At 57.1% G+C, this 25,817-nt stretch overlaps 6 protein-coding genes across 6 annotated transcripts; 3 read left to right on the top strand and 3 right to left on the bottom strand.

Annotated features, from left to right (window-relative positions):
• Nucleotides 1-1,048: 1,048 nt before the first annotated feature.
• Nucleotides 1,049-4,337, top strand: C8A04DRAFT_31345 (uncharacterized protein; the record flags this gene model as incomplete). The annotated part of the gene is made up of 2 exons (XM_062781730.1): nt 1,049-2,095; nt 2,157-4,337. 2 exons carry the CDS (start codon nt 1,049-1,051, stop codon nt 4,335-4,337), a joined length of 3,228 nt encoding a protein of 1,075 aa, XP_062634507.1.
• Nucleotides 4,338-5,590: 1,253 nt separating this feature from the next.
• On the bottom strand, nt 5,591-6,998 carry C8A04DRAFT_14327 (uncharacterized protein; the record flags this gene model as incomplete). The annotated part of the gene is made up of 4 exons (XM_062778049.1): nt 5,591-6,046; nt 6,112-6,657; nt 6,722-6,754; nt 6,819-6,998. The coding sequence occupies 4 exons, from the start codon at nt 6,996-6,998 to the stop codon at nt 5,591-5,593; spliced, it is 1,215 nt and encodes a 404-aa protein (XP_062634506.1).
• Nucleotides 6,999-9,819: 2,821 nt separating this feature from the next.
• Nucleotides 9,820-11,673, top strand: C8A04DRAFT_39364 (uncharacterized protein; the record flags this gene model as incomplete). The annotated part of the gene is made up of 4 exons (XM_062784562.1): nt 9,820-10,424; nt 10,488-11,060; nt 11,127-11,537; nt 11,601-11,673. 4 exons carry the CDS (start codon nt 9,820-9,822, stop codon nt 11,671-11,673), a joined length of 1,662 nt encoding a protein of 553 aa, XP_062634505.1.
• A 723-nt stretch (nt 11,674-12,396) lies between these two features.
• On the bottom strand, nt 12,397-19,285 carry C8A04DRAFT_39363 (uncharacterized protein; the record flags this gene model as incomplete). Its single annotated transcript, XM_062784561.1, has 11 exons — nt 12,397-12,517; nt 12,744-13,428; nt 13,543-14,187; nt 14,218-14,558; nt 14,626-14,751; nt 15,539-15,566; nt 15,858-15,882; nt 16,188-17,524; nt 17,586-18,848; nt 18,906-19,024; nt 19,233-19,285. 11 exons carry the CDS (start codon nt 19,283-19,285, stop codon nt 12,397-12,399), a joined length of 4,743 nt encoding a protein of 1,580 aa, XP_062634504.1.
• A 1,727-nt stretch (nt 19,286-21,012) lies between these two features.
• On the top strand, nt 21,013-22,554 carry C8A04DRAFT_39362 (carbohydrate esterase; the record flags this gene model as incomplete). The annotated part of the gene is made up of 3 exons (XM_062784560.1): nt 21,013-21,393; nt 21,458-22,209; nt 22,287-22,554. 3 exons carry the CDS (start codon nt 21,013-21,015, stop codon nt 22,552-22,554), a joined length of 1,401 nt encoding a protein of 466 aa, XP_062634503.1.
• A 414-nt stretch (nt 22,555-22,968) lies between these two features.
• Nucleotides 22,969-25,356, bottom strand: C8A04DRAFT_14326 (Neutral/alkaline nonlysosomal ceramidase; the record flags this gene model as incomplete). Its single annotated transcript, XM_062778048.1, has 3 exons — nt 22,969-24,639; nt 24,709-25,245; nt 25,285-25,356. The coding sequence occupies 3 exons, from the start codon at nt 25,354-25,356 to the stop codon at nt 22,969-22,971; spliced, it is 2,280 nt and encodes a 759-aa protein (XP_062634502.1).
• Between the last annotated feature and the right edge of the window lie 461 nt (nt 25,357-25,817).

Below are 25,817 nucleotides of genomic sequence, written 5' to 3'. Positions count from 1 at the left end.
CGCTCGACCTTGGGACCCCGCAGTTCAGCAGTAATAGTATACACGTACACATACGTGTAGTCTTGGTAGTGTACGTCAGGACGTGTATCTCGCCTCATCGATCGTCACTTGTTCTTTTTGGTTCTTGCGATCTTGTCTGAACCGTGAATCGCTCAGCACGAATCGTGGTTTTCGGATGATTTCGATCATTTGTGATGAGAAAAAAGTGGCTGTGAAATATCGAAGGTCGTCGTCACCGATCTACATGCTCCTCTGGTCATCAATGTTGCGCTGTTGACAGAAGGTCTCGTACGCTAGAAATCTCAGCCACCTGGGTTAGACGATCGCCTGTCTTCCACCTCTAAAACCATGAGAAATCCTGCCTTTTGGACTACATCTAGTGTAAATCCCAACATGAACGCCCAAATCGAGGATCTCCCGCTTGGTCTGAAAAAGCGAGGCGATCAGAACTTGGCTGTTGCAGCTTTCATCATCCATGAGGCGCCGCCCGGCCAATCCCTGGCGCAAAACATGCAGTGACGACCCAGTTTTCCCCTTGACGCACGCACCACATCTTGCGCGCGCGCCCCACTCCAGCTCTTGCAGTCTCCACAGGGTCATCATACGATTCCGGGGCAAATCGTCCCACGGATAACCCCATTCTATCGCTTTCTCAACTTTAGTCGCTCACAACCCCTCGTTCCCACAAACTTCCGAAGAAACAACCAAGCCCAAACCAACTACGTTGCACATACACGGCGCGCGCGCGCATACGCATACACATTCGCACACGCCCACGGCCCGTACCTTCCGAATACACCCGTCACGCATTGATACGGCCCCAGCTTTACGCGAACGACAACGTCGAATCTTTCCAGCGTCGCCCAGGAACCACCAAGCGACCCTTGACTCAAACGACATCCCACTACCCCGGGGGATCGAGGCCTGACGCCGAAGCACACGTTAGCCATCGCCGAACATTGCCGCTGATACGCCACCCACAGGGTTTGCAGGCCGCAACTGAGCCGCTCACTTCTAGACCCGAGCCATAAGGCTCAGATTACCCACCATGACCGGCACCGTCGACCGTTCCGCGAATCTTTTCGTCGATTTAGACAACGGACTTGACTCGTTCGGTCTCGGCGACGGCACCACGGGGGACAATCAATTGATGGACGGACTCATGAACAACGCCCCAGTAACCTCAGGTGGCCTTACCAATACCATTCCGGTCGGAGCGACGGGCGTTTCTGCCAACGAGCAGATGCCCACGCCTACCACTAGCACGAACAATGGCGGGAGGAGTGGGACTTCTTCCAAGTCTCCGCCAGATCCCTCTGCGGCCTCCACGAAACAAGACCCGCACCAGCAGCAATCGCAACAGCAGGCCCTCTTCTTCAACCCGATGGCCGGTTCACAATGGACCTTTCAAAACGCACCTTCTTACGAGAATGCCCACGCAAGTCGATACGGTGGTGCTGTCCCTCAGCCGACATGGGATTTCTCGCTTGGTCTAAACCAGGGTCTTCAACCACAACAACAACAGCAGCAGCAGCAGCAGCCGTCGCTGCCCTTTCCTGCACAATCTGCGCCCCCCGCTAGCAATCCCAACTTTGAATCCACTACTGCTGCCGAGAGCGTTTCCTTACCTCCGGCCCCCGCACCCATGCTGCAGTCGGTTAACCCCGATTCGGTACGAACGCTTGACAGCCTCACGCCTGCTCAGCGCGAGCTGCTCAAGACGATCGCCATGCCCGCACAGTTTCAATATCAATCACCACAGAGCCCCGGTTCAACATCGAGCGGACCCGAAAGGGGTATGACCACATCACCAGGCGGTACGTTGCGTGCCAAGAACAACATGAAGAAGCGCAAGTCATTAGCGGAGGACGAGGACGATGACGACGACGACGACACGGAACAGCCCATCAAGAAAACAGCACACAACATGATTGAGAAACGATACAGGACCAATCTCAATGATAAGATAGCGGCTCTGCGAGATAGTGTTCCGTCCCTCAGGATCATGTCAAAGAGCGCTCGGGGAGAAGACACGACGGAAGACAGAGAAGAGCTTCACGGCTTGACCCCTGCCCACAAGCTGAACAAGGCTACGGTACGCTTGCGCCCCCTTAGTAGGGTATAACTGGCGTGGTTGGAAACTGACATTATGACAGGTATTGAGCAAAGCCACCGAGTACATTAGGCATCTCGAGAAACGAAATAACCGCCTTCTCGAGGAGAACAGCAGTATGCAGGCAAGGATTGCCGCCTTCGAGAAACTGTTCATGGCCGGTGCGATGAACGGTCAGGCTCCGAATCCGATCCAACAATCACCCACTCCAGTACAATACTCCCAGGACAACAGCCCCTACCTCAATACGTCACTACAAACACCCCAAGGAGCCGATCCGCAAGGGATGATCCCCATACCGGATGATATGAAGCGCATTCTTGCGTCCCAGCAGCTAAACGCTGGACGGCCCTACCCAGTTCCCGCACAACAGTTCAACCAGAACCCCACTATAGTGAGGCAACAACAAATTCAGCAGCAGCAGCAGCAGCAACAACAACAGCAACAAGCGCAGGTTCAACCCGGCCGGTGGAACCCGTACGTTGGGAAGCTCATGGTGGGCTCGCTTGCCGGGCTGATGCTGGTAGAAGCACTCGTCGAATCCGAGCCGAGCGGAGAGACAGCCGATTCGCGCGGACTTTCCATGTTGCCCCCGGTGAGGTTCCTCTCGGCGTTTGTCCAGTCCACCCACTTCAGCGTGGGAGGATACTACGTCTCAGCAATCGACCTGATCGCCAAGTTGAGGCTCGTCTCGCTCCTAGGTTTCTTCCTGTGGTTGGTCTACTCGTCCTTTTTCGACGTGTCGGCGTTCGAACCCGCCAAGAAAACAAAAGGCCCGGCTTCGGTCGTCAAGGCAGTGCCGTCTTTGGCTTCGCCGATTCATGTCCGACGGCAGGCGTGGCTCACGGCCATCCAAACTGTCTGGGTACCTCGACACAATTTCTTCCTCGAGGCGGCGGCCCTTTTGCTCAAGGCGACCAAGTACACGCTCAGAAATGTGATTGGACCTCACGGCTACCTCGCATTGACCGGCCTGACCCAGGAGCAAGAAGCTGCTCGGATCAAGGCATGGTCGATTGCCTTGGACGCCCAGCTGGCCGGCGGTGACGTTGAGATCAACAAGAGCCGTCTCACACTCACGTTGATCGCCTCGGGTACGCTGCCGGACTCACCCCTCCGGCTGATGCTCAAGGCTCTGCACATCCGGATCCTGCTGTGGCGGCTCGGTGGTGTCAGTTGGGCTGCCAATGTGATCGCTGCGAAGCTCGCCCGGTCCAGGTGGAACGAGGCGAGGCAGCTGAATCGGATCCTCAACTCTCTCCCCGAAGGCGAGCACTCGCCCCACGACGCATTACCCGATCATCTCGCAGCCCTCATTGAACAGGATTGCGACGACGTGTTCAGTGATGACGTTATTCAACGAGCGCACAACCTCGCTTGGAACCACCCCACCACCCACAACGCCCTTAACAAGATTGACGGTATGGACGCGGTGGTGGAAGACCCCGCCGTGCGTTCCCCCATGGACGCTGTCGCTGCGTGGTACTCCCACATCATCCTTCACCGCACGCTCGTGACTAGCCTCCGCAAGTCGCGCGACGACCTTGCCGTCCTCCCCGGCTTTGCTGACGCCATCGCTCTCGCCGTGAGCGTTGCACCGATCGGCTCCAACGCCCAGGTCCGCGCCGTGGTTACCCGGGCCGTGCTCGCCGACGGCAAGCGTGGCGCACACATCGTTGCGGCCATGCAGGCCCTCGGCCCGTCAACCGACCCAGACAAACACCCCGACTACAGCAACGGTGTGCCACCGCTCATCGACTCCCCGATGACCCCGATCGCACCAGACCCCGACGCCCAGATGGCCCTGCGCTGCGCCATGGCCATCGCCCAGCTGCAAAAGTTTGACCACCCGCCTGCCGCCGCATTCACCACTATCGACTCACTTCTTCCCCGCGGCTCCGACATTGAGGACATGTCGCTTCTTGGCTTCACGGGCGCTTACCACCTCGTCAACCACCTGAGCGCCCACCCTGTTGGCCGCGAGACGTGCTCACGCTCGTTAGAGCGGCTGGCGGGGAGTCTGCGTATCTGGATGGGCAGCGAGCAGGCTGCTGGGCAGAAGAGTGGGCTGGATACCGAGCTGCGGTCTGATATCATCGAGAAGTGTCTCGCTGTTACCAAGAGCGTCGTTGGGATGGATGTGGACTTGGGGTATGTCAGTATGGAAGACTGTGCCGCGGGAGAGGACGGTAACGGAGGTGAAAATGGAGGTGGGGGTTGCTGATGTTTGAACTCACTCAGTTGAACGTTGTCTCCCAGCAATGGAGTCTACTAGCAAGCGTTTGTTGCGCGGTTTCATCTGCAGCGTTTTGTTTTTACCACATCCTTCCTTTCTTTTACCTCGTTTCGCTGTTTATATCATACACACGATCATGGCATATATACTCACGCCTAGACATTGCGAAGGGGATTAGGGGTGTATTGCGCCGGTTCATTTCTATTCTCTTCTTTTCTCCTTACCATCTTCCCTCGCTGCATCTCACAGCTTGAAGATCATTTTTCCTTCTTTTTTTCCTTCTTTCGTTTTCTCTCACAGCACTGCGTTAGGTAGAGGGTGTGTTTATGAGGAGTTACACGTATATACATACAGCGGATAAGTCGGGATGGTTGTAAACGGGATATGGGAAAATGGTTTGTGGGATGGATTGTTTTTATGTACCAGTACAACATGTTACTGATTTAGCGGTCGGGAGATGGAGGAGGGTGTTTTAACAGACGGGCTTTGTGGTGGTGTACTGGTTTTATTTATGGAGAACGGGAGAAGTTGGCGTGGCAGCTCGAGGATTATACACGACTGGCATAACTCTTGCTTCTCTGCTCGCTTTTAATGGCATACATTATTACATCGGATGGGTGTAGACTTTACATCGTTCCATTTAGCAATGTGTTTGTGTTGCTAGCTTCTCGTTCACCCAATCCGCAGATACCGTGGCTAGCTATGATGTGATGCATGTTGTAGTCATCGCTGATCTTCACAGCGTGCGATCGCCAAACAGGCTGAATGCATGTAGATGTTTCTCGATCATACCCTCCTGCATGTTGTGCATGTTGATACTAAAAATAAAAGAGGGAATAGAGACGACACAGATCGGCGACACGACATGACTCGGCACAAAACACGGCACATAGAACACGACACGCAAACACGAAAACACGTAAAGATATAATTATATACACGGTTCAATTTATACAGGTGTTTTACAACTTATAATCTCTACTTCTCTAATAGTAATCACGGCATCGTGGTTTTGCACCCTTAATCCAAATCATGACTGCTCGGGTCATTCTAGTTTCACTCTCGTTATGACTGGAAAGGGGAAAAGGGGAGAAAGAAAAACAGTACACCCTTCCGCAAGACCTGGCACTTCTGACACAATCTAGCTTTGCCCTTGGCACTTGCCTTGTCCCGGCACGAAAAGGGAGAAGAACGAGTGAGAAATAAAAGAGGAAGGGAAACCCCTAGGTAAGCTCTCCATTTTAGACCTTGATACCATTCGTCCTAGGGACCGCACTCAGGTTCGGCGACACCGCCCGCGGCGTCAGCCGCTGCGAGTCCGGGTTGGGCGTGGCCCGCCTCAGGAGCGCAGGGTCACCGATCCGCGAGGCCATGCTGTCCGGCATGAGATCCGGTGTGGAAGCCCGCGAGTACATCGAGTACTCCGTGTTCTGGGTGTACTCGGTCTCCGGCGTGGCGAGGAGATGACGCGCCGAGGAGGCGTCGGGGGAAGGGGACCGGGACCGGAGGGGGTACTCGGTGGCCGGGGTGGCGCGGAGGAGACGGGAGGTGGTGGGCTGCGGGGAGAGGATGGTGGGTGCCGGGAATTCGTCTGTGATAATTGTGGTTGGGACTTTGGATGGGCCTGTGCGGACCTTGGAGGGGAGAATCTGTTCGAAACCCTCGGCGCGGGCGACTTGGTCGATGTCTTTGAAGTACTGGGATGTTGGTTAGAAGTGTGTTTTGGCGGTGCGAGAGAACAAAAGCAAAAGGGGGTGCTCACCTTGACCGTCTTGACCTGCAGTTCCAGTGTGGCGTCTTCATCGCAGACAATCATCGAGTGAGGGTGCAACTGCAGAGCAGACAACGTCCACATATGGTTGACGCCCTGCTCGATGCATCGTTGCAGTGCCAGGGCTTTGCGTGCACCGAGGGCAAGTACCACAACTTCACGGGCCTCAAGGACCGTCTGGACACCGACCGTCAGGGCCATCTTTGGGACCTGGTCCAGGTCGTCATCGAAGAAGCGGCTGTTGGCGAGGATGGTTCCATATGCAAGGGTCTTGACACGAGTACGGGACGCCAGGCTAGAACCGGGCTCATTGAAGGCAATGTGGCCGTCCTCACCCATGCCGGCGAGGAAGAGGTCGATGCCTCCAGCAGCCTGGATCTTGGCTTCGTACTCAACGCACTCGGCCTCAAGGTTGGGAGCGTTGCCATCGAGGATGTGCACGTTGCTGGGGTGGATGTTCACGTGAGAAAAGAAGTGCTTCCACATGAAGGTGTGGTAGCTCTCAGGGTGGTCCCTGGGAATTCCGATGTACTCATCCTGCCAGGGAACTCATCAACATCACGTATTTCTTGGAGGATACCAAGGCTAGAACGCCGCTTACCATGTTGAAAGTGACGACATTTTCGAAGGACACCTGTGTGATAATATCCTTTTAGAACGGGACCCTCTCATTATGGACGCTGGGTATCTTATCTCACCTCGCCAGCCTTGTATTTGTCTGCGAGTATCTTGTAGACTCCAAGTGGTGTGCTTCCCGTTGGCAACCCCAATACGAAGGGATGTGCAGGTGTGGGACCAAAGTGATTAATACGCTCAACAATGTAAGAGGCAACGTGGGCACTGGCGGCCGGCGCGTCGTCCCTGATGAAGAACCTCATGTTGACTGAAGGATAGTTGACGTGAGACAAGAATACTGAAGGATTTTGAAGGTGAACAGGGCAGGAAGAGAATATTGAGCGGGCAAAGGGATGGACTGTGTTGTGGTGAAAGAGCTAAACATCACCTCCTCAGAAGAGGAGCGTTTGCGCGAGATACGGTGGCATAAGAAGGAGACTACCTCCTTCCACTGGTGACTACGATAGGCCCTCAAGGAATGTGGGCAAGGCAAGACAAGGGCTGCCCGCGTGACGTCTAGCACAAGCTGCTGCGTTAGTAACCATCAGTTGGTGGGCAAAAGTGGCCGGCGCCACCACCGTGTGTCAGACCGTGATAGCACCGGCCATGCTGGTTACTGCGGACCGGGCGTGCCGGTCTCGTTGGCCGAAGACGTCGGATGGAGGTTTTGGGATGGTGGCCCCGGTGACAGACAGATGGAACGTTCGATTGTTCTCTGGTAGGTTTGCACTGTAGCGCTCACGCCTCCCTTCAAAACCTGAACAGTGCCAGGACAAGACTGGGGAATGCGGAGACGCAGCCGATAAGCCGGTGGGTTCGAACCAACGACTTTGGTCCGACGATTGGCACCTTGCACAGAGAAGTAACGACCGAGGGATGCCGTGGGATCCAATGGACGCATGGGGGCGGGTTTGTGGGTGCGCCCGATGCGGACAACCTGAAGCATGCCGACTAGGTACTGGTTGTTCAAAATGAGGGAAAGTTCCATGGTGAATCTTTCGAGACGGAAAGTGCCCAATTATCTCGTGGGTCTCAGAGGTCCTGCTTTCCTTGGGTTGAAATTCCAGTGTCGTGCCATCTGTGGAGCTGCAGCCACACACAACAACTACATAGTACGTGTCGAGAGGGCAGGCACAAGCCACTGGAACCATGGAGGGGAGGCAACATTCAAGAGACTCGCGCCTGCCGGTACCAGCTTTTGACGGTTGTCGTCAAAAACAATCAAGGCTAAAATAAATTTCAGATTTCGTGCATGGAGGCTCTTCCTTCCTTGTCTGTTTTATACCGTCTGTGGCCCCCCTCCGCCACATATTACGTGCAGCCGCGGCCTCCAGTCGATGCTCTCGGGGCTTGACGGCCTTGACGGCTCGTTGGGAAGAAGTTCAACAGAGGTTGAGGAACCCCATGCTGCCCGCTGTTTCTGGTTCTCGTCTGAATTAAGCTTTTTTATGGCCCGTGCTCCTGCCTAAACGGGTTGCTGCACTCGGCGGTCTGGTGAGTTCTGGCAGGGGCCACCGAAGGCCCCACAGTTCCCGCTGACGCCTGGATTTGCCATTTTGCCCCGCAATGCACCGAGGCCCCGTTCGATCGACAATAACGTTAGCTCCCGTTGCGACTGGCACTGGAACCGCACACCAAGGCAACGTTACGTTCCCCCCTGTGTTCTGAGGGGAGCCACCTCACAGCGGCGACTCTCACTCACCACCCACCGCGGCTCCGCGGGCACCTCTCGAACACGGGTAACCAACGCCTGGGGTTCCTCTCCTTTTCGCCGAGTTTGACCAGGGGCGGGCGTTCTTTTTGCTTCTCGGCTCCTTTTTGCCCTGCGAGAGGCTGAGTCGTTGTATTGTTTGCTTTCGTTGTGTGGGTTTGTGTGTGGATTTCCAAACGGGATTTGGGATTTACGGATTTGCGGCTTTGCACGGAGCCCACCTCAAGAGTCATTCTTTCAGCGCTGCCACGATTGGAAGTCCACCACGGGATACCACCACGACTTGTTGGCCGACCTCCCCGTCACTGGACTCTCCCGACTGGACATCCATTCACCCATCGAGCCATTACCGTCCCGATCCATCCCCTCATCGACCGCCGCAGTTCTGTTACACGCACAACACGCCACGACGCGCAGCTGTCATTGGCCACGGTCATTACCCCTGGATTCACCCCAATCTACCGCCATATCAACCATTTCTGCTTGTCTCAAACAATTTGCCCTGCGCCCGGCCGCGGCGTCAATCGCGAGTCTCTCTGTCTCTCACAGCAGACCCGCATTTCATAACTCACCCGTAGGCCGAGCGGTCCCCCCCCACTCCCGCTCCATTCGGGCCCTCTCCCCCCTGTCGTGTCAGTTGATTCTGCTCTTTTCGCACCCAGGGGCCAGCCAACCGCGCGTCTCCCGCTCCTCCTGCACAGCGGCATCCGGCAGGTTTCATTTTTCCCGTGGCAGCCTTTTTCTAGCGGGCCGGTAGTGGTGTGTTTACTTGGCACGCAGCATGCCATTTGAGTTGCCTTTGCCTTTGCCAACCACCCGCACTCCAGCTGCCCACACTTCCAGGTTGCCCACACTGCCCGCACACTGCCCGCACTGCTGCTGTCCGGGAGGCAGGTTGTGTGCGTGCTCTGTGCTCGCTGTGCTGAGCTTCTGTTGGATCAGTCCAGTCCAGCCCAGTCCGATCTAGTCCGGATCCGACCAACAACATCGAATACGGCCCCCAGCTCGGCCAGCCAGCAACTCGTCTGCCGACTTGACGTCCGTCTGCCTGTCCACCTCGACACCTTATTAATCTTCCTTGCTGGATTCTGCGGAGACGGCACTTTTCCAAGCTCATTCACGCCCCATTTCGTCCCATCCTCGCACCATTCCCCGGAAGTGTTACTTCGTATTGCTTTGCTGGCGCAGTGGCGGCTGGAATACGTCTGCCCTTTCCCACGCCTGCCCTCCACCTTCGTTCAACGACTTATTAAAACCTCGCAACCACTCACCGCACCCACCAACTAGTCCACCGCCCGCTCTCTTTCTGGGTCTGGTCTCTTGAGTGTGCGTGTGTGTGTTTGTGTCGTGCTCTTCTGCCACTCGTTTCTGCCATGATGACACTACGAGAAGCCCTGGCGGCCGCCCTCAAGTCTCTCGTTCGCGGCAAGTCGTTTCTCAAAGCCCTCCTCGCCTTCTGGTCGGCAACTACCTCCGGTGTCCCCGTCACGCCCCAAGATGCCGGGGCCAAGGACAGCATCGACCCCGCTGCCGACTTCCTGGCGGAAGCCGAGCACCTGCTGCTGGGGTACATCGCGGCCAACGGGCTGAAGAAGTTCTCCCGGCGGCTTAAGCGCCAATTCAAGGAGCGTCTGTGGTCCAACCCGGAGTGCATGTTGCCGTCCTACAACTCACAACTACCGACCGGCCGCGAGTCCGGTCAGTTTCTCGCCCTCGATATCGGGGGCTCGACGTTGCGTGTGGCCTTGGTGGAACTTAGGGGTGCAGCAGCAGGGGGACCGTCTGAGGGGGGTGCAGAGAGTCAGATCGTCCGGTTGGATTCGTTCAAAATCGACAGCAGCGTCAGGAGTTTGAGGGGGATGCAGTTCTTTGACTGGATTGCCGAGAGGATACATAGGACCGTCGCCAAGGACAGTGCAAGGGGCCACAGCCCAGATCTTCCACTGCTCATGGGACTGGCCTGGAGCTTCCCCATCGAGTATGTTTTCCCCCTTCCTCCACGGTTCTTACATTATGACAGACGCTAACACCACGCAACCAGGCAAACCTCTTCCAAGGGCGGCAAGTTGTCGGCCATGGGTAAAGGGTTCCTCGCCAACGAAGGCCTCGTTGGGCAGGACTTGGGAGAAATTATCAAGTCCGCCTGCCAGAAGTGTGGCCTCTACGTCGAGCTCTCAGCCATTGTGAACGATTCGAGCGCAGCCCTGCTCGCGGAAGCCTACTCCACACCATCGACCCGCTTCAGCCTAATCCTAGGCACGGGCGTCAACATTGCCGCGCATCTCCCCGTCTCAACCATCGACCAGCCCAAGTTTGGCGACCGCCCGAGCAGCTGGCACGAAAAGGCCAGCCATGTGATTGTCAACACCGAACTGGGCATGTTCGGCCACGATATCCTGCCTTTCACTCGGTGGGACAAGTTGCTCAAGGCCGACCACCCACGGCCAGACTTTCAGCCGCTAGAGCAGATGGTCAGCGGGATGTATTTGGGCGAGATCTGCCGGCTGGCGCTAGTCGAGGCTGTTCAGTCGACGGGGGTGTTTGGTGGCAAGTTACCACCATCACTGGAGAAGCCATATTCTCTCGACACCGAGACACTCTCCTTGATCGAAGCGTATGTTTCTTTGTCTCTAACCCCTTTTGTGCTGTTTTACACGGGCAGCTAGCTAACATTCCCCAGCGACATCACCCCGACCCTCTCAACCGCCATCCACACCTTCACCACCCGCCACCCCATCCCCTCCTACACGCCCACCACAGCCGACCTCTCCTTCCTCCGCACCCTCGCTTCCCACATCATCCGCCGCTCCGCCTCCATCATCGCCGCCTCCCTGCACGCCCTCTGGGAACTCAAAGCCGAGGCCGAAACCGAGTTACTCACCACCACCCTCGCAACCGGCACCGAAACCGACACGGAGACCCACCCCTTCGCGATCGAGACACAAGCCGAGTTGGAAACGGTGCAGGACAAGATGACGGTTGTGTACAACGGGTCGGTCGTGGAGCATTACCCGGGGTATCGGCAGGAGGTGCAGATGTTTTTGCAAGGGTTGATGGCGGAGAGTAAGAGGGAGCGGGGATTAGAGTTGGGGTTGAGTGAGGATGGGCAGGAAGTGAAGAAGAAAATTGTGGTGACGGGTGATTCCGCCGCCAGGTCGATTGCGTTGGTTGAGGCGAGGGAGAGCTCGTTGAGGGGGGCTGCGGTGGCGTTGGCGTGTCTTTCTTAAACTAAAGTTCTTTCGATTTGGTGATATGGATATGGCCATAAAAAGGACATAGATATCGACACTGGTATGGACACGGGTATGGAATGGGTACGATACGGGTCTGCACTTGGACTGGAACAGGACGGCCTGTTGTGTGGATAACATACATCCGACTAACGAGGCGGGGCGGGCGGTGCATAGCGTACGTTGTGGTTTAATTACCTTTCTTTCCTTACCCACACAGCTGGGCTAGGACGATTTTGCCGGTATGTTTGTGGTGGGGTTGTACATAAATGTGGAGAGGGAGCGGGCATATGAGCGATTTCTTCGATGATCGAATATTGGGACGTACCCGAAACCGGAAATACACGTATATACTTAGCGATGCACACAGATACCGTTCACTGGAATATTCAATGGAGTAACTAAGAGAAATGAGTGAAGGTGTTAAGTGTCCTGGGTATTCCAAATCGTTTGCTACTTGACTCACTTCATCCCACCCATAGGTTCATCGACCTGTCGCCATAACCACATAGATAACCAACAACAAATACACTAGAAACATAAAAAAACTCAACGCCACATCATTCAACCAACATAAAAACACACAACACAACAAATAACACACGTTCCCCACCTCCCCTTAGCTGTCCCTGCTTACCAGCCCCTATTGTCCCTACACCTGCATATCTGCGTAAAGGTGCGTACATAAAGGTGCGTGCGTACATAAGACAAGCAAGGCCGCTACTCAGCCGCAACGAAATACCGCTTCGCCTTGCTGCGTACCTGCTGGGCCTTGACCTCGGGCGGGACAATGGTGTGGTGGACGACGTGGGGGCGGTAGATTGCGTCGACGGGGGGCATCCTGTTTTTTGAGTTTCGTTAGTCTCTTTTCTTTCTTGTTTTTCTTTTCTTCTCTGCCCTTTTCTTGCTGGAATCTGTGCTGATCTCTGCCCTTGTCCTCCCTTTTCCTTGCTGTTGTTCCAAATGCAGATGGGAATGAGGGTAAACTAGCAAAATAGAAAAAAAAAACCCCGTTCGCTCCTCCCATAGGTGTAGGGTATAAGAGAAAAAAAGTAGAAATAACTCACCAATCATCCAAACTCAACGGGAAATACTCATATAACATATCCTCCGTCGTCTCCATCGGGCTAGCCAAAACACCCGCCGCCCCAGCCGCGGCCGCCGCTGACAACCCACCTGCTGTACCAGCACCAGCTCCACCTGCACCACTCCCGTTCCCGCCTCCAGAGGCCGAGAGAAACCCAGCCGAAGAAGAAGATGCCTTCCCCCCATGCTGCTGCCCCTGCCCCTGCTGCTGGCCCGGCTGTTGTGGACTCTGCGCGCTATCATTGGACCCAGCCCGGTTGGAGGGACTCCGCTCGTCTTCGGAAAGCGACAGACTCAGGGGAACAGCCGTGTTGTTGTTGTTGTTGTTGTTGTTGTTGTTGTTGTTGTTATTGTGGCTGCTATTGCGGCGCTGTTTGGGACCACCACCAGAGGAAGAAGAAACTGATAGACTGTTGTGTTTCGTCCCGGTGTGTTTAGGGGTTGGAGGTTCGAGGGAGCCCCAGGAAGGTACGGGGGGTCGGTTGAGGCTGGGGGAGGTCATGGCCATCTTTTTGTTGGCGTGTTGGTGTTGGTGTTGGTTTTGGTTTTGTGGGTTGTGATGGGAGTGGGGGGTGGGTGTGGAAGCGTAGGGGGTTGGCCAGTCGGCGGGGGATGACTGGAAGGTTGTTAGTATGTATGTGTAGTAGGGAGCGGAGGAGGATGAACCTCCCGGAAAGACGAGACTCACCTGAACATTGCTTCCCATGGCATTAAACCCCCGCATCTTCCCGGCCTCTGCATCCTCCGCCCTCAACTGCTGCTTCACCCCCGCCGACGAACCCGACACATCCGTATTCCTCCTCTCCAACGGCCTCTTATCCCCCAACGGCACCTCCTTCCGACTATCAAAATTCCTCGGACTCCTCCCACGCACAATCACCGGCCCCGACTGCACCTCCGTCACCTTGACATACTCCCCCCCGGCCTTGCTCTTCACCAGCAGGTTGATCTGCACCACATAGTGTTGCTGCAACCCCTTCCGTCGTCCGTTATTCGCCGTCGCATGCTTGAACTGCAGCCTCTTCCACGCCACGGGAACCGACACCCGGTTCCCGCTGTCCACTTCCTGCCCACCGCCCACAAAATCCAACGGCACCACCGGCGGCGGGCTAACAGCCTTGGTTTCCTCCGCGGCCCCGCCCGCGCCCCCCATCGGCGGCGCGTTGCTGCCGCGCCAGGGGATGGTGATCATCTCCGCGACGCGGCCCTCAATGCTCTCAACAGCCGTGATAGACGCAGCCAGCTCAGCAACAGGCATGCGCCGGCCTTGCTCGTCCATGTACTGCACGACCTGCCGCGGTAGGGTAACCTGTCCAGAGATCTGCCACAAATTACGGCGGTAGCAGGTCAGTTCGAGCGGGCGACCCGAAGTATTACTATCCGCACCAAAGACATCCTCGGCAACGAAGAACATGCCGTACAGCTCTCCCGTCATGTGCGGCTCGGCAAACTGACCGGCGTCAGTGAGCAGCGTGGCCTTTCCCGGGATCGGCGCGCCGAAGCTGAGGAGCTTGTTGTCGAGGGCGTCGTCTTCGTCGTCGGGTGGGGAGCCCTCGCCCATGTGGTCGTACACGTCGTGGTGGCCGTGGCCGTGGGTGTGGGTGTGGGAGTGGGAATCGCCGACGGGGGCGGGCGGGTAGACATGGGGGGCGTTGCGGGCGCCGCGGCCGATGGCGGCGGGGTTGTTTTCGAAGGGGCGGGCGGGATAGGAGAAGGGGTCTTCGAAGGTGGTGCTGAAGGCGTCGAAGTCGTAGGGGGCGGGGGTGAAGGGGAGTTGGGGGATGTTGACGGGGTCACTGGAGCAGCATTATGGTCAGGAAGACAGGAAATACGACTAAGAAGACGAGGAAAGAAGAAACTAACAGCATCGACTCGTCAAAAGCCATACACGCATTAAAAGCGTCCATATCCGAAGCCGTCATAGGCATGCCGTCCGGGCCGGGAGTGGCGCCCGGAGCCAGCGCCGGCATGGGATTGAACCCGGCCATCCTCTACTCATTGCCGCGCTCTCGGGGAGCTTCGAGGCGGGTCATGCACAGGAACAGGAACGCCCGCTCAGGCACAGGCACAGGCACAGGCACAGGCTGGCAGCGCGGCGTTCCGATCCGATCCGTTGTTTCGTTTTCGGTTTCGTTTCGTTGTCCGTGACCTGTCCGTCCGTTCCAACTGTGGGCTGTGGGCTGTGCGTAACGTATCGACGTTTCGTTATCGGCTGTAACTAAGGCAGGTATCGTACTCCGTATCGTTCGGAGGATTGCTCTGTTCGTTCGCGAAAGCAAGCGCTAGCGCAGTCTGGAATAGTGTTCTGTCCAGCGATGGGCGATAGGGCTCGGTATCTCTCAGAGCATAATCATGTGCGATAAGCTCAATGCTGCGCAACGGCGCAATAACTAAGGTGGTAGGTGGTGGTGTGGTGGTGTGCGGTTGTGGTGCAGCGCATGCAAGCGGGAGATTGAGCATGCGAGGTGGAGATTTCGATTGCCAAGACCCCGGCCGGGGCCTGTATGCGACTCCCGATTGCCCGCTTTTCCATCGAGTACCCGCCCCCGCTGCTCCAGGTGCTGCAGGGCACCTCACAGGTCAGTCGGTGGCTGGTGCTTGGAGCGTTCGCAGCTTCCCCAGATGCTCACGGGGCTTATCCTACGCCAAGCCTTACCAAATTGAGGGGGCGCTGACTGCTAAGTCCACAAAAAAAAATCCGGCTTTCAAGTTGTTCTCAGTTCCATGCTTGCACATGGATGTTGGTCAACCGATTCCAAGGCCTCTTTTGTTTTACATTTCCCTGTATTCTACTATGCTCCTCCCTAAACACCAGTCTCATTACCTCGGTATCGGAGAAACCCCAACGGCCGTCCCGAACTTCCCACACAAGCCCACTAGTACATAGTAAAGATCATGGAAGACAGACCCCATAGGGACGGTGGTCCGGACCAGCGGCCTTCGCCGGGCCGATTTTAGGGTCTCGCCCCCGTCAGTGCGGGGAATAGAGCTCGACTCCGCGGGGTCCTCAGGGGTTGGGTTTTCGGATTACGGGAAGCAACATGGAAAGATGGGGTCAGGAGGTTATGTGGAGGACCTAATTCAGGGAAAGCTACCTAGGGACGGAGTACGGTAGGCAACCTTAGAAAGTACATAATGGTACAGCAGTTGAGCAGGTATCCAAAGTTACCAACAGTAAATTCAAGGACATGCCGAAATGCATTGCAAGTTAGATTTTAGGAGCCCCAACCAAATAACCTGTTTTCATTTCCTGCTCAGGGGTAAATAAAAGAAAGAGAAGTAAAACGACATAAACACACTTTCGTTTCTCCTGAATATGACCCATAGATTTGATAACCCACTACGACAGATCCTGCCACTAGAAACAAGTTAGCACATTACCCACAACGAAACAACACAGGACAGAATCAAACAATCCAACTTACATTCTCCGGCGAGCTCGTAAACTGCTCAAAAGCCTGCACCACCTCAAACCCCATCGCCACCAACGGCTCCTGTGCCTCGTCCTGCACCCAACTCAGAACACTACGCAACGATTTATGCGCTTTGTTCTGCCTCACCCCCATAAGCGCCAGTCCCTGCAGCACCAAAGTGGCCTGCGCTTGGCCTCCGGAAGATGGCGCAATGATGGGGGCTACGATGCCACCGATGGGCTGCTCGTCCTCCCCGGGGCCCGGCTGTAGCGGCGGGATGAACCCGGACAGTGGGCTTCCAGGGCTGCAGATAATGACCGTGCCGAGGAGCGCTTCGCCGGGCCCTTTGGCGCGGACAACGCCGCAGGTTTTGGTTTCCTGCAGAGCGAATCGGTACAGTTCGAGGACCTCCGGGTGGGAATGCGTCTTGATGTGGTCGAGCACGCTTTCGGCGTTTTCCGGCCCGTGGATGAGATCGAAGCTGATTCCAGCGCGCTGGATGCTCTGGAGCAGGCCCTCGGGCGGGTTCCAACCGGCGAGGGAGGGGATGGTTAGGTTGGAGATCCGCCGGGGGAACTGCAGGTCCCAGCCGCCGTTGGCGAACCACTGCCTCAGATTGGCGCTGTCGTCGGCCGGGATGCCCGGAAAGACACCGGGGAAGGACATGCCGAGTTGCATCTTCTTGATGCCGCGTTTCTGAGCGAGGCCGCGTAGAGCACGACGCTGGAGAGATCGGCCGATGGAGAGGTTGCGTTTGGAGGGGTCAACAAAGACAGCACCGATGATGCCTGTGCCATGGACGAAGTAAGTGGCGCAGAAGCCGTAGAGGGCTTTGGTGCTGCTGTTGCGCACCATGAAGTGGGCTTCTTCGATGTTGGGGTTGAACAGCTCGAAGGAGTGGGCATTTGTTGTCAGCAGGAACTGATGAGCCGGAGCGCTTGCCCGAGCGAGAGCCTGCAACAAATCGTCCAGGTATCGGGCATCTCGGTCGCGGTCATACGCTTCCACAAGCCAGTGCTGACGGGATTTGAGTGCCTTCCTGCTCTTTCTGAGAGTGCCCGGAAGTGTTCCTTGCGGTTTGGACTTTCCACACAAGGCCCCGACCAATGCCGACATGGCCAATTCGGTGAAGTCAAACGTGCAGATGTAGGTCCCAACGGACTTGTCCATGGCGAAGTCGTAGGGTGAGCTAACAGCGACGACGATCAGGGATTTTTTCTGACCGCTTGCGCGGAGCAATGAACACATCATGGCGACATGCTTGGTGAAACCGGCTTGGTACAAGTTGCGGTTGGCGTCTGCTGTAACGATGATGATAGACGACGCCCGGTTGATCAAGTTCTCGTGTACTGTTCGGTTTGTCAATACGTGTGCCAACACTATGCCTTAGACCAACCCGCAAGTACTTACCGGGCCGAACACCGTGCGCAGTGTATGAAGTATGCAGCAGTTTACCGTGCCTCTCCCTCGCGAGCGACCTCCCTAACTCTCTAAACACGCCCTCGCCGCTCATGATGGCACCCCGAGTATTATGGACCCATCTCTCGTGGACCGTGTCCGGCCTGTGCTTCTCCTGCAGCGCCCTAGTCATTGGGGACGCAGGTAGCGGCTTGACCAGGGGCGTTAGCAGAAGAAGTTCCTCTTCTTGATGCATGGACTTGGTGAGCGGGAGCAGGCCTTCATTGTCGCGTATCACGGCGATCGAGTCGTCGTAGGCCTTGAGTGACAGCGCGAGGTGCCCAGGGTGAATCTTAGATAGCAAACTGATCCCAGGCGGGTTCAGCGCCTTCTGCCAGGAGGTACATTGCTTCTTCATCCGGAAAAGTCTCCTAAGAGAGGTATAAACCCGCTCTTTCGTGATGAGCTCATTCTCCACCCCAAGTTTGAGACCGGCAATGGCTTCGAGCTGCACGTCGTAGGCACGGCAAAGTAACACCAAGTCGCAACCGGCTTCCACAGCCATAACAGTCCCGGTCCTGACGCCGATCTCATTCCGGAGGCCCTCCATTTCAAGGCACTCGGAGATGGCCACGCCCTGGAACCCGAGCTCGTTCCTAAGCAAGTCGTCAATCACCTGCTCGGAAAGACAGGCGTGGTTGACATTCATGGATGGGTTTGTGATGCCGCATCCACCGACGAACATGGCGTCAAGGTTTCCCGTGGCGATCGCGTTGCGGAAGGGAACGAGCGCGCTCAGCGACAGTTCCTCCAGCGTCTGCGTAATGGTGGGAATATCCAGGCTCGAGCCGAGAAAATCCAAGTTCCCGTATGAAGGGAAGTGCTTTCCACAAGTAGCGACTCCAGCCTCCTTGTACCCATTCATGGCGGCGATGCCGTACTGCGAGACCTCCTGGGGGTCGTCGCCAATAGCTCGGACCCCTAAGGGTTGGTAACGCGCATTTGTAAGGACGTCCAAGACGGGTCCGAGGATCAGGTTCACGCCGACGGCCGAGATTTCTGTGGCTGTGGCTTTGGCAACTTTGTAAGCCAGATCAGCGCTGCTGGCCGCAGCCTGGCCCATGGAGCTGGGGAACTGGCAGATGTAGTCCTCATCGAAGAGGCTGTTGACACCACCATTTTCCTGGTCGAGGGCAATCAACAGGGGGTACGGGTGGCCGGCTTGGTGAGCAATGGTCTGAAGCTCCTGGACAAGCCTGGCGGTTTGCTGAGCGGCTGTAGGTCAGTTAGTACATCTGGTTCCATTTCTCTCCGGATGGGAACGATCACGACATTTGAGGTTCTTTGCCGTCAACAAGATGGAGCCCACATGGTGCTCTTCGATGAGATGGCGGATCGAGGGGGTCACTTCAGTGCCATCCCACCCCATAATCAGCATCTGGCCAATGGCCCTATCCATGGTGTTAGTTTCCATGCTCTATACTCTATGAACGGCCCATCATGCGTTGTGGTTTGTTTATAGCTCATTGCAACGGCATAACCAACCCCAATCCGAAGACCAAAGTGGTGAGGCTATCCCCAATAAACATCGCCGGAGTAACCATACAAGCATGCACACCAGGCGTACGGCAGCGAGAAAACACAAACAACATCACATACCAGTCGAGATCCTGCCATAGTGGGTCCAGTTCGGGGTCCAATTTGTTGGTCATGTTGGGCTGCTTCGGCAATGAACGAGGTGGGTTCGAGAACGGTGCTCCGACGGCGGCATACTGGTGGCCCAAGGAGCGAGACGAGCAGCAGTGGACGCGCGCACGAGCGCCCCAGCGAGCGGCAATGGAACAGAGCAGCAAGCAGGTGTAACGATGCCGCTGTTGCTCTCAGAGATCCAGGGGGGCCATCAGTCAGCAACGAAAGTCCCGATGTCCTCAAACAACCTTGGGCGCTCAGGAAGACTGACGGTTGGCCAGATGGATTGTGTCGGATCTCGGCGGGTGCACACACAACAAGCAACCACACTTGTTTCCGGTGGAAGGTGGAAGGAACGATGGTTGCAAGCGCACTGGCCAATGGTGGAGGGCGGGGCCGCCAAGGCCAGAGAGGAACAAATGGAAGTGCACTAACCCAATCCGGTAGGTACGATACAACGTTTTGGTTAGCCCCAATTGGGCAACGTTACATGCCTTCCCGGCCGCGAAGCTCCATCGAAAGATCCATGCGGCATCAAATCTCCAACTTCACGAGCAGTTCAGGATGGAGATCAAACAACGCGACTCACGGGGGATCCGCCGTTAACAAGGGCGCCGACTGCGTGCCCCGCTGCGGTTGACCCAAGGGGTTGGAATGGCCAATATCGATCCCGGCGGCTCCGCTTGCTAACGTCACTCTATCAAACCGGGAGGACCGGCCTTTCAAACTGTGCCCGGAGGACACACGGTGTGTAATCTCGAAGGAGAGGAGGCAAAGGGTAGCGAAGCGATTTGTTATCAAATCCACCGCCGTGTGATCCAGGTCCAGTCCCCTCTTGTGCTCCTTCCCGAAGGCAAGTGCAACAGTGCGAACTGCAACCAGCCGGATATCCATATCACACGGACCATCACACCATAAACCGGAAGGGATTGCTGGCGGAAAGAACGATCCGCAAGACTGGAGTCCATGGGAGTGCAAGTGAAGCGGAGATTAACAGTGTCTCAACTCGAACGATGCTTCTCGAACTCTTTCGTGCCCCTCCACCCCTCGCCTCTCGCCAACCCGAGTGCCTCTCTCTGTGCCCTCGTCCCAGCGAATACCGGACCGAAGGAGAACCACGGGCGGCTTCGGTGGCGGGAGACTGGCGCCCGGTTCGTGACAGAATGACGTGAAGTGGTGGGTGACAGGTGGTATCTGTTCTCTAATCAACGGTCACGGGTCAGTACACCCAGCCCACCAAAGTCCCAGTGTCGCAGACCCAACCAAGTCGACCCGGATCGGGCCAAGCTCCTATGGACGACCCGGGACGTTTCGTTTGGTGGTAACATGGCTGCGAGATAACGCATTCCACGCACCCGCGCCGTTTATGCGTGACTCTCCAACCTAGTTCCAAGGGCGTCCGGCCCACAAACTAGGACAGTGGATGGACAGATACTGTATCGGACCGGTGCCACCGCGGGCTCCATCGGGGCAAGAAAGCCCAGTGCGTTCCAGTGGATGGCTTCCCCGGCGCTTGCCCGGTGAGTAAGAGGAGTCGACCGGCCGGATGTGTCCGTTCTATCCTCTGATATTTGAGAGGCCGAGCCGCCTCTCTCCTGCTTCATCCAGTATGCCATGGCGTCCACAACCGAACCCCCGGGCCCCTTTCCGCCCTACAAACCGAGACACACAACCCCTGACGCAGTAACCCGACGGCATCTGCCTACCTAGAATCCCTTACTTTACCTCTGTATTTCTAGCACAACCCACTATGCCGTCGGTCGTCCGGTCTGCCTCTCCCCGCCATAATGGCATCACCAAGTTCACCAACTGCCGGCTTCTCCGCGGGGAAGAGCTGGTATGGGATGACGTCTGGGTCAGTTCGGCCACGGGCAAAGTAATCCGCAGCCAGACGGCATTCTACGATGAGTTCATCATGCCGGACGAGGTCGTCGACTTGGGCGGCCGCATCCTGTCGCCGGGCTTCATCGAGTGCCAGCTCAACGGCGCATATGGCTTCAACTTTTCCACCGATAACGATATGCCGCAGTACGGCAAGCAGCTTCGGGATCTGAACAAGAAGCTGGTCCAGACCGGGGTTACTTCGTACATCCCGACGGTGACGAGCCAGTCTAGGAGTCTTTACAAGAAGGTGCCTTCATTTTAGCCTCTTCTTCCCGTCGATAGCACTCGCTCAACACCTAACCTGAATCTAGGTCCTCCCCTATCTTGGACCTTCAGGAGCTTCCCGTCGCCCGCAGGACGGTGCCGAGTCTCTCGGAGCCCACGTCGAAGGCCCCTTTCTCAACCCGACCAAGAATGGCGTGCATAATCCGGCCATCCTCCGGGTCGCCGAGTCCTTCTCCGACCTAGAGGAGATGTACGGCGCGGCCAACCTCACTCCGGCCTCCGAGTTCGACCCTGCTCCCTCCAGCCCCTCATCATCCTCCTCCTCTGTCCGATCCAGATCATCATCAGACCCCCTCTCATCCGCCCCCATCAAAATGATCACAGCCGCCCCCGAACTCGGTGCCATGACCTCACTCATCCCAGCCCTCACCGCGCGCGGGATCCTCGTCTCCATTGGCCACTCCGAAGCAACCTACGAAGAAGCCTCCACCGCCGTCACCGCCGGCGCGACCATGATCACCCACCTCTTCAACGCCATGAGGCCCCTGCACCACCGCAACCCAGGCATCTTCGGTGTCCTGGGCGTGGCGCCGGCCCCCAACGACCAAGACAAACGCCCTTACTTTGGCCTCATCGCTGATGGCATTCACCTGCATCCGGCCACGGTCAAGATTGCGTGGCACGCCCACCCGGCTGGGATGATCCTCGTGACCGATGCTATGCATATGGTGGGTTTGCCTGACGGGCGGTATCCGTGGACGAATGGAGAGGGGGAGCATTATATTGTGAAGAAGGGGAATGTGCTGGAGTTGGAGGGGACGGGTATCATTGCTGGGAGGTGAGTTCTTTCCCATACCCTATAGCCTCAATGGTAAACCAGCAAAAACAGAGCGAAACTGACAAAAGTAATTACAGCTCCACAACCCTAATAGAATGCGTCTCCAACTTCCTCAACTACACCGGTGCCACCATCCCGCAGGCCCTGCGCGCCGTCACAGCCACGCCTGCGGCCATGCTCGGCGTGGACGGTGTCAAAGGGTGCTTGGACGCTGGCGCAGATGCTGACTTGGTTGTGCTCTCTGAACTGGGGTTCCCTGAAAAGGGGAGTGAAAGGGAGGGTGGGGATGGACGGCGGGAGTTGGTGGTGGATGAGGTGTGGAAGTTTGGGGTGAGGGTTTTTTGAGTGGGGGGGGGAAGAGGCGTTAGATGGATGTTAGATTGACTAGTCAATTGGTGAACTCTCAGGCTGATTGATGATGATGGGACGTACTGAGTAGAATGAACCCGTAGAGATATCATAAAGACACCTGTGTGGAAAGTACATTGGCACAAGCCAAGTCAAGTACAGTTGAGATTGCGATATAACGTACAATATTGGATATATATACCACTTAGACTGATAGATACCGCATATACCAAAATTCAATACACATCATTACCATTACCAATCCCGCATGTACAGTCAGCTTCATTTCTTTCCAAATACACTCCCTTTCCAACTCACGCCAATTCGTCCCGAATACACTGCATTTCTTTCCCAGCTCACCCCATCCCATCCTTTCCACCCTCCCTCTCTGTCAAGTAGGGTAGAGAGAGTTTAAGACAGCGTAAACTCCCGACTCCTCCCCACAAACCCCGTAACCCCCCCAGTAACCGGCGCCTTCGAATCCCCATAATACACAATCCGATACGTCCCCGGCTCATCCACCGCCTGATCCGTCTCCCAATCAATCGTCACCTCACTATACCCCAGCACCAAATTCGTCCTCTTCCACGTATACACCAGCGCCCAGTCCGCATCGCTGCGCACGCGCGTCCACGTCTTGCCGTCGGCCCCGCCCAATTTCTCGACCGCGGCGAAAGTTTCTTCCAAGCGGAGATTGTTGCGCGGGTTGGCGCCGATGAAAGTTGCGCTGAGGACGGAGCCACGCGTGGCGGTGGTGGGCGGTTGGCTGGTGACGTCGCCGAAGGATTTACCGATGGGCGTGGCGTCGAGGACGACGCCGGGGACGAAGCTGAGGGATTTGTTGCGGTTGTCTGGTGGTGTTGGACCGGCGGGGGGTTGTTGTTTGGCTGTGGCCGGGTCGGGGGAGAGGTAGTGCAAGGCGGAGAGGGTTAGGTTGATGTAGGCGGGGAGTTCCCAGGGGCCGAAGAGGGTGCTGGCGCCTTCGTAGCGCTGGACTTGGTATTCTTCCGGGGTAGCGACGTAGTGGGAGTAGGAGTTGGCGGGTCCGCCGAGGACGACGTAGGGGTCGTGGTTGCCCGTGATGGAGGAGGAGATGGCGGCGGCTTTGACGGCATCGCGCCAGCGGCGGCCGGACATGGTGGTGGCTTCGGAGGGGGAGACGATGATGAGGAATTGGCCGACACGGAAGGTTTGGACGTCGATGATGTTGGGGGTCCAGGGGTAGGGGAGATCCATCTCGCCGACGTCGAGGAGGATGGGCTTGGTGCCCTGACACTTCTTCTGGGCAGCCGTAGGCACGCGGAGGAGGCCCGAGACGACGCCCCAGAGCGGGTTGTTGGGAGCGCCGTTGTCGCCCTGGGTGAAGTCGAAGGCGCCGGGCCAGTCGGTGGTGCCGCCGGCGAAGGAGTAGCCCAGGGCGGCCGGGCAGGTTTGCACCTCGGTGCCGTTGTCGAGGGCGAACTTGTAGAAGCGCATGTCGTGGAAGTAGTGGAACGAGCGCACGGTAGGGCCGGCCACGGGGGTCGACTTGGTGTTGGCGTTGAGGGAGTCATAGAGTGACCGGGCACCAGAAAACTGCTTGGACGCAATCTCGTGGCAGCTGGAGACACCGAGATCTAGCTTCTGGAACTGCGGCCCGCGGCCGTGGCACTTCTCGGACAGGCCGTCCTTGCAGGTGCTGGTGTGGAAGTCGCACATCTCGCCCGAGCCGTCGTCGCACCACGCGCCGAGAGTGTTGGGGGACGTGTCGCCGACGTTGGCCTGCGAGAAACCCGCAACGAACCCCTCGGCGGCCTGGTCGCTGCCCTGGACGGACTGCTCAAACAGGTACGCAGCCAGGCCCTTGTTGTCGCCCGACACGTGGGTGTTGTTGCCCAGCATCGAGGTCGCGTGCACGGCGAACCAGGTCAGCACGCCAATGTTCTTGCCGTCCGATGCCCGCTGGAACCGCAGCAGGGTCAGCGTCTTGTCCACGTCGTCGGCGTACTTGGCCCGTTCGGACTCGGGGTTAGCCAGGTACGAGTACGGACTGCGGTTGACGTTGGCGCCGGCGATGTCGGTTGTGCCGAAGTCGAGGTAGCCCTAGATACATCCGTCAATACACTTTCCGCGGCACTTCCACAGCATTTCCAGGAAGAGATAGGGACCAACCTCCTGGAGCGACTCATGCGCCCGCTTGATCGACAGCACCGCGCCATCGACAATCGCCTGATAACCCTGCCGGTCAAACCCCAAGCTAGTAATCTGCGGCAGCAGGTAGTTGAACCACCCGCCCGGACCGCTATGCGAATGCGTGCCGGTGATAGCCACATTCGACTGGCCATAGACCGCATAATCCGACCCCAGCCCAGCCAGCCCTTCCAACACGCCATTGCGCACCGCCGTATCACCCGTCAAGTCGTCCAAAATCACATACACAAACCGATTATCCGACCCAACCTCACCGATAATAAACGACCGCGCATACAGCCGCTGGCGCAAACCCGTGCCAATCTGCGACGGGTTCGCATACCCGCCAAAGTTGATCTCTACAACGGGGCCCGTGATGTCGGCTTTCCCGACGCCCAGAAGGTACTTGTCGCCCGTCTTGTCGCCTGCCGCGCGGGGCTTGGACAGGAACGGGTTGTCTGCCGGGTCGAAGTTGTGGAAGCGGGCTGCGAACTGGCCGTCGGCGGGGCCGCTGCTGAACTGCGCGAACGCGAAGAGGGCGAGGATGAGGAGCGAGACCATCGCGATGGTCGCGGTCATGGCCCGCTTGGGGGCTGGAACCCCCTGGCGGTGGTGATGTTGGAACGGCATCTTTGGTATGTCCCTACACTAGGGAAGCGGGGAGCGAGAGGGAGTTCAGCGCGTCTCGAAGGGGGACGACTCGGTCTTTGATAGTTCTCTCTCAGTCCGGGTCTCGGTCCCAGCGATCGCCACAAGCCGAATTCGAGATAGGGCCCCTCGTGATGTCTCGCCTAGGACTTCAAGCGAGCAGGAACGTCGTCAAGCGGCTCGAGAGCGGCAGGGCGGGGACAGCGAAAGCCAAGGCAATTCCTGGGAGGCGATCTCCAAACGGGCAAGAGGTTCAAGGTGACAACCGGGGCAGCCTTCCCCTTCTGAAAGGCACCGGCATGGAAACCTTGCCGACTGCCACCCATTGGAAGCCAATCTGCCAGTGTCTGCCCCAGAGTCGCGCGACGCGCAGCCGGGATCTGGGGCGGGTTGCATTGGCTGCATCCTGGCTTGCCTGCTTCTTTTTCCAGGTGTCTCTCAAC

This window comes from Dichotomopilus funicola (assembly GCF_033296635.1).
Source record: "Dichotomopilus funicola strain CBS 141.50 unplaced genomic scaffold C8A04scaffold_64, whole genome shotgun sequence".
NCBI classification, from domain to species: Eukaryota; Fungi; Ascomycota; class Sordariomycetes; order Sordariales; family Chaetomiaceae; genus Dichotomopilus; species Dichotomopilus funicola.
This window is presented reverse-complemented; position numbering and strand designations above follow the sequence as displayed.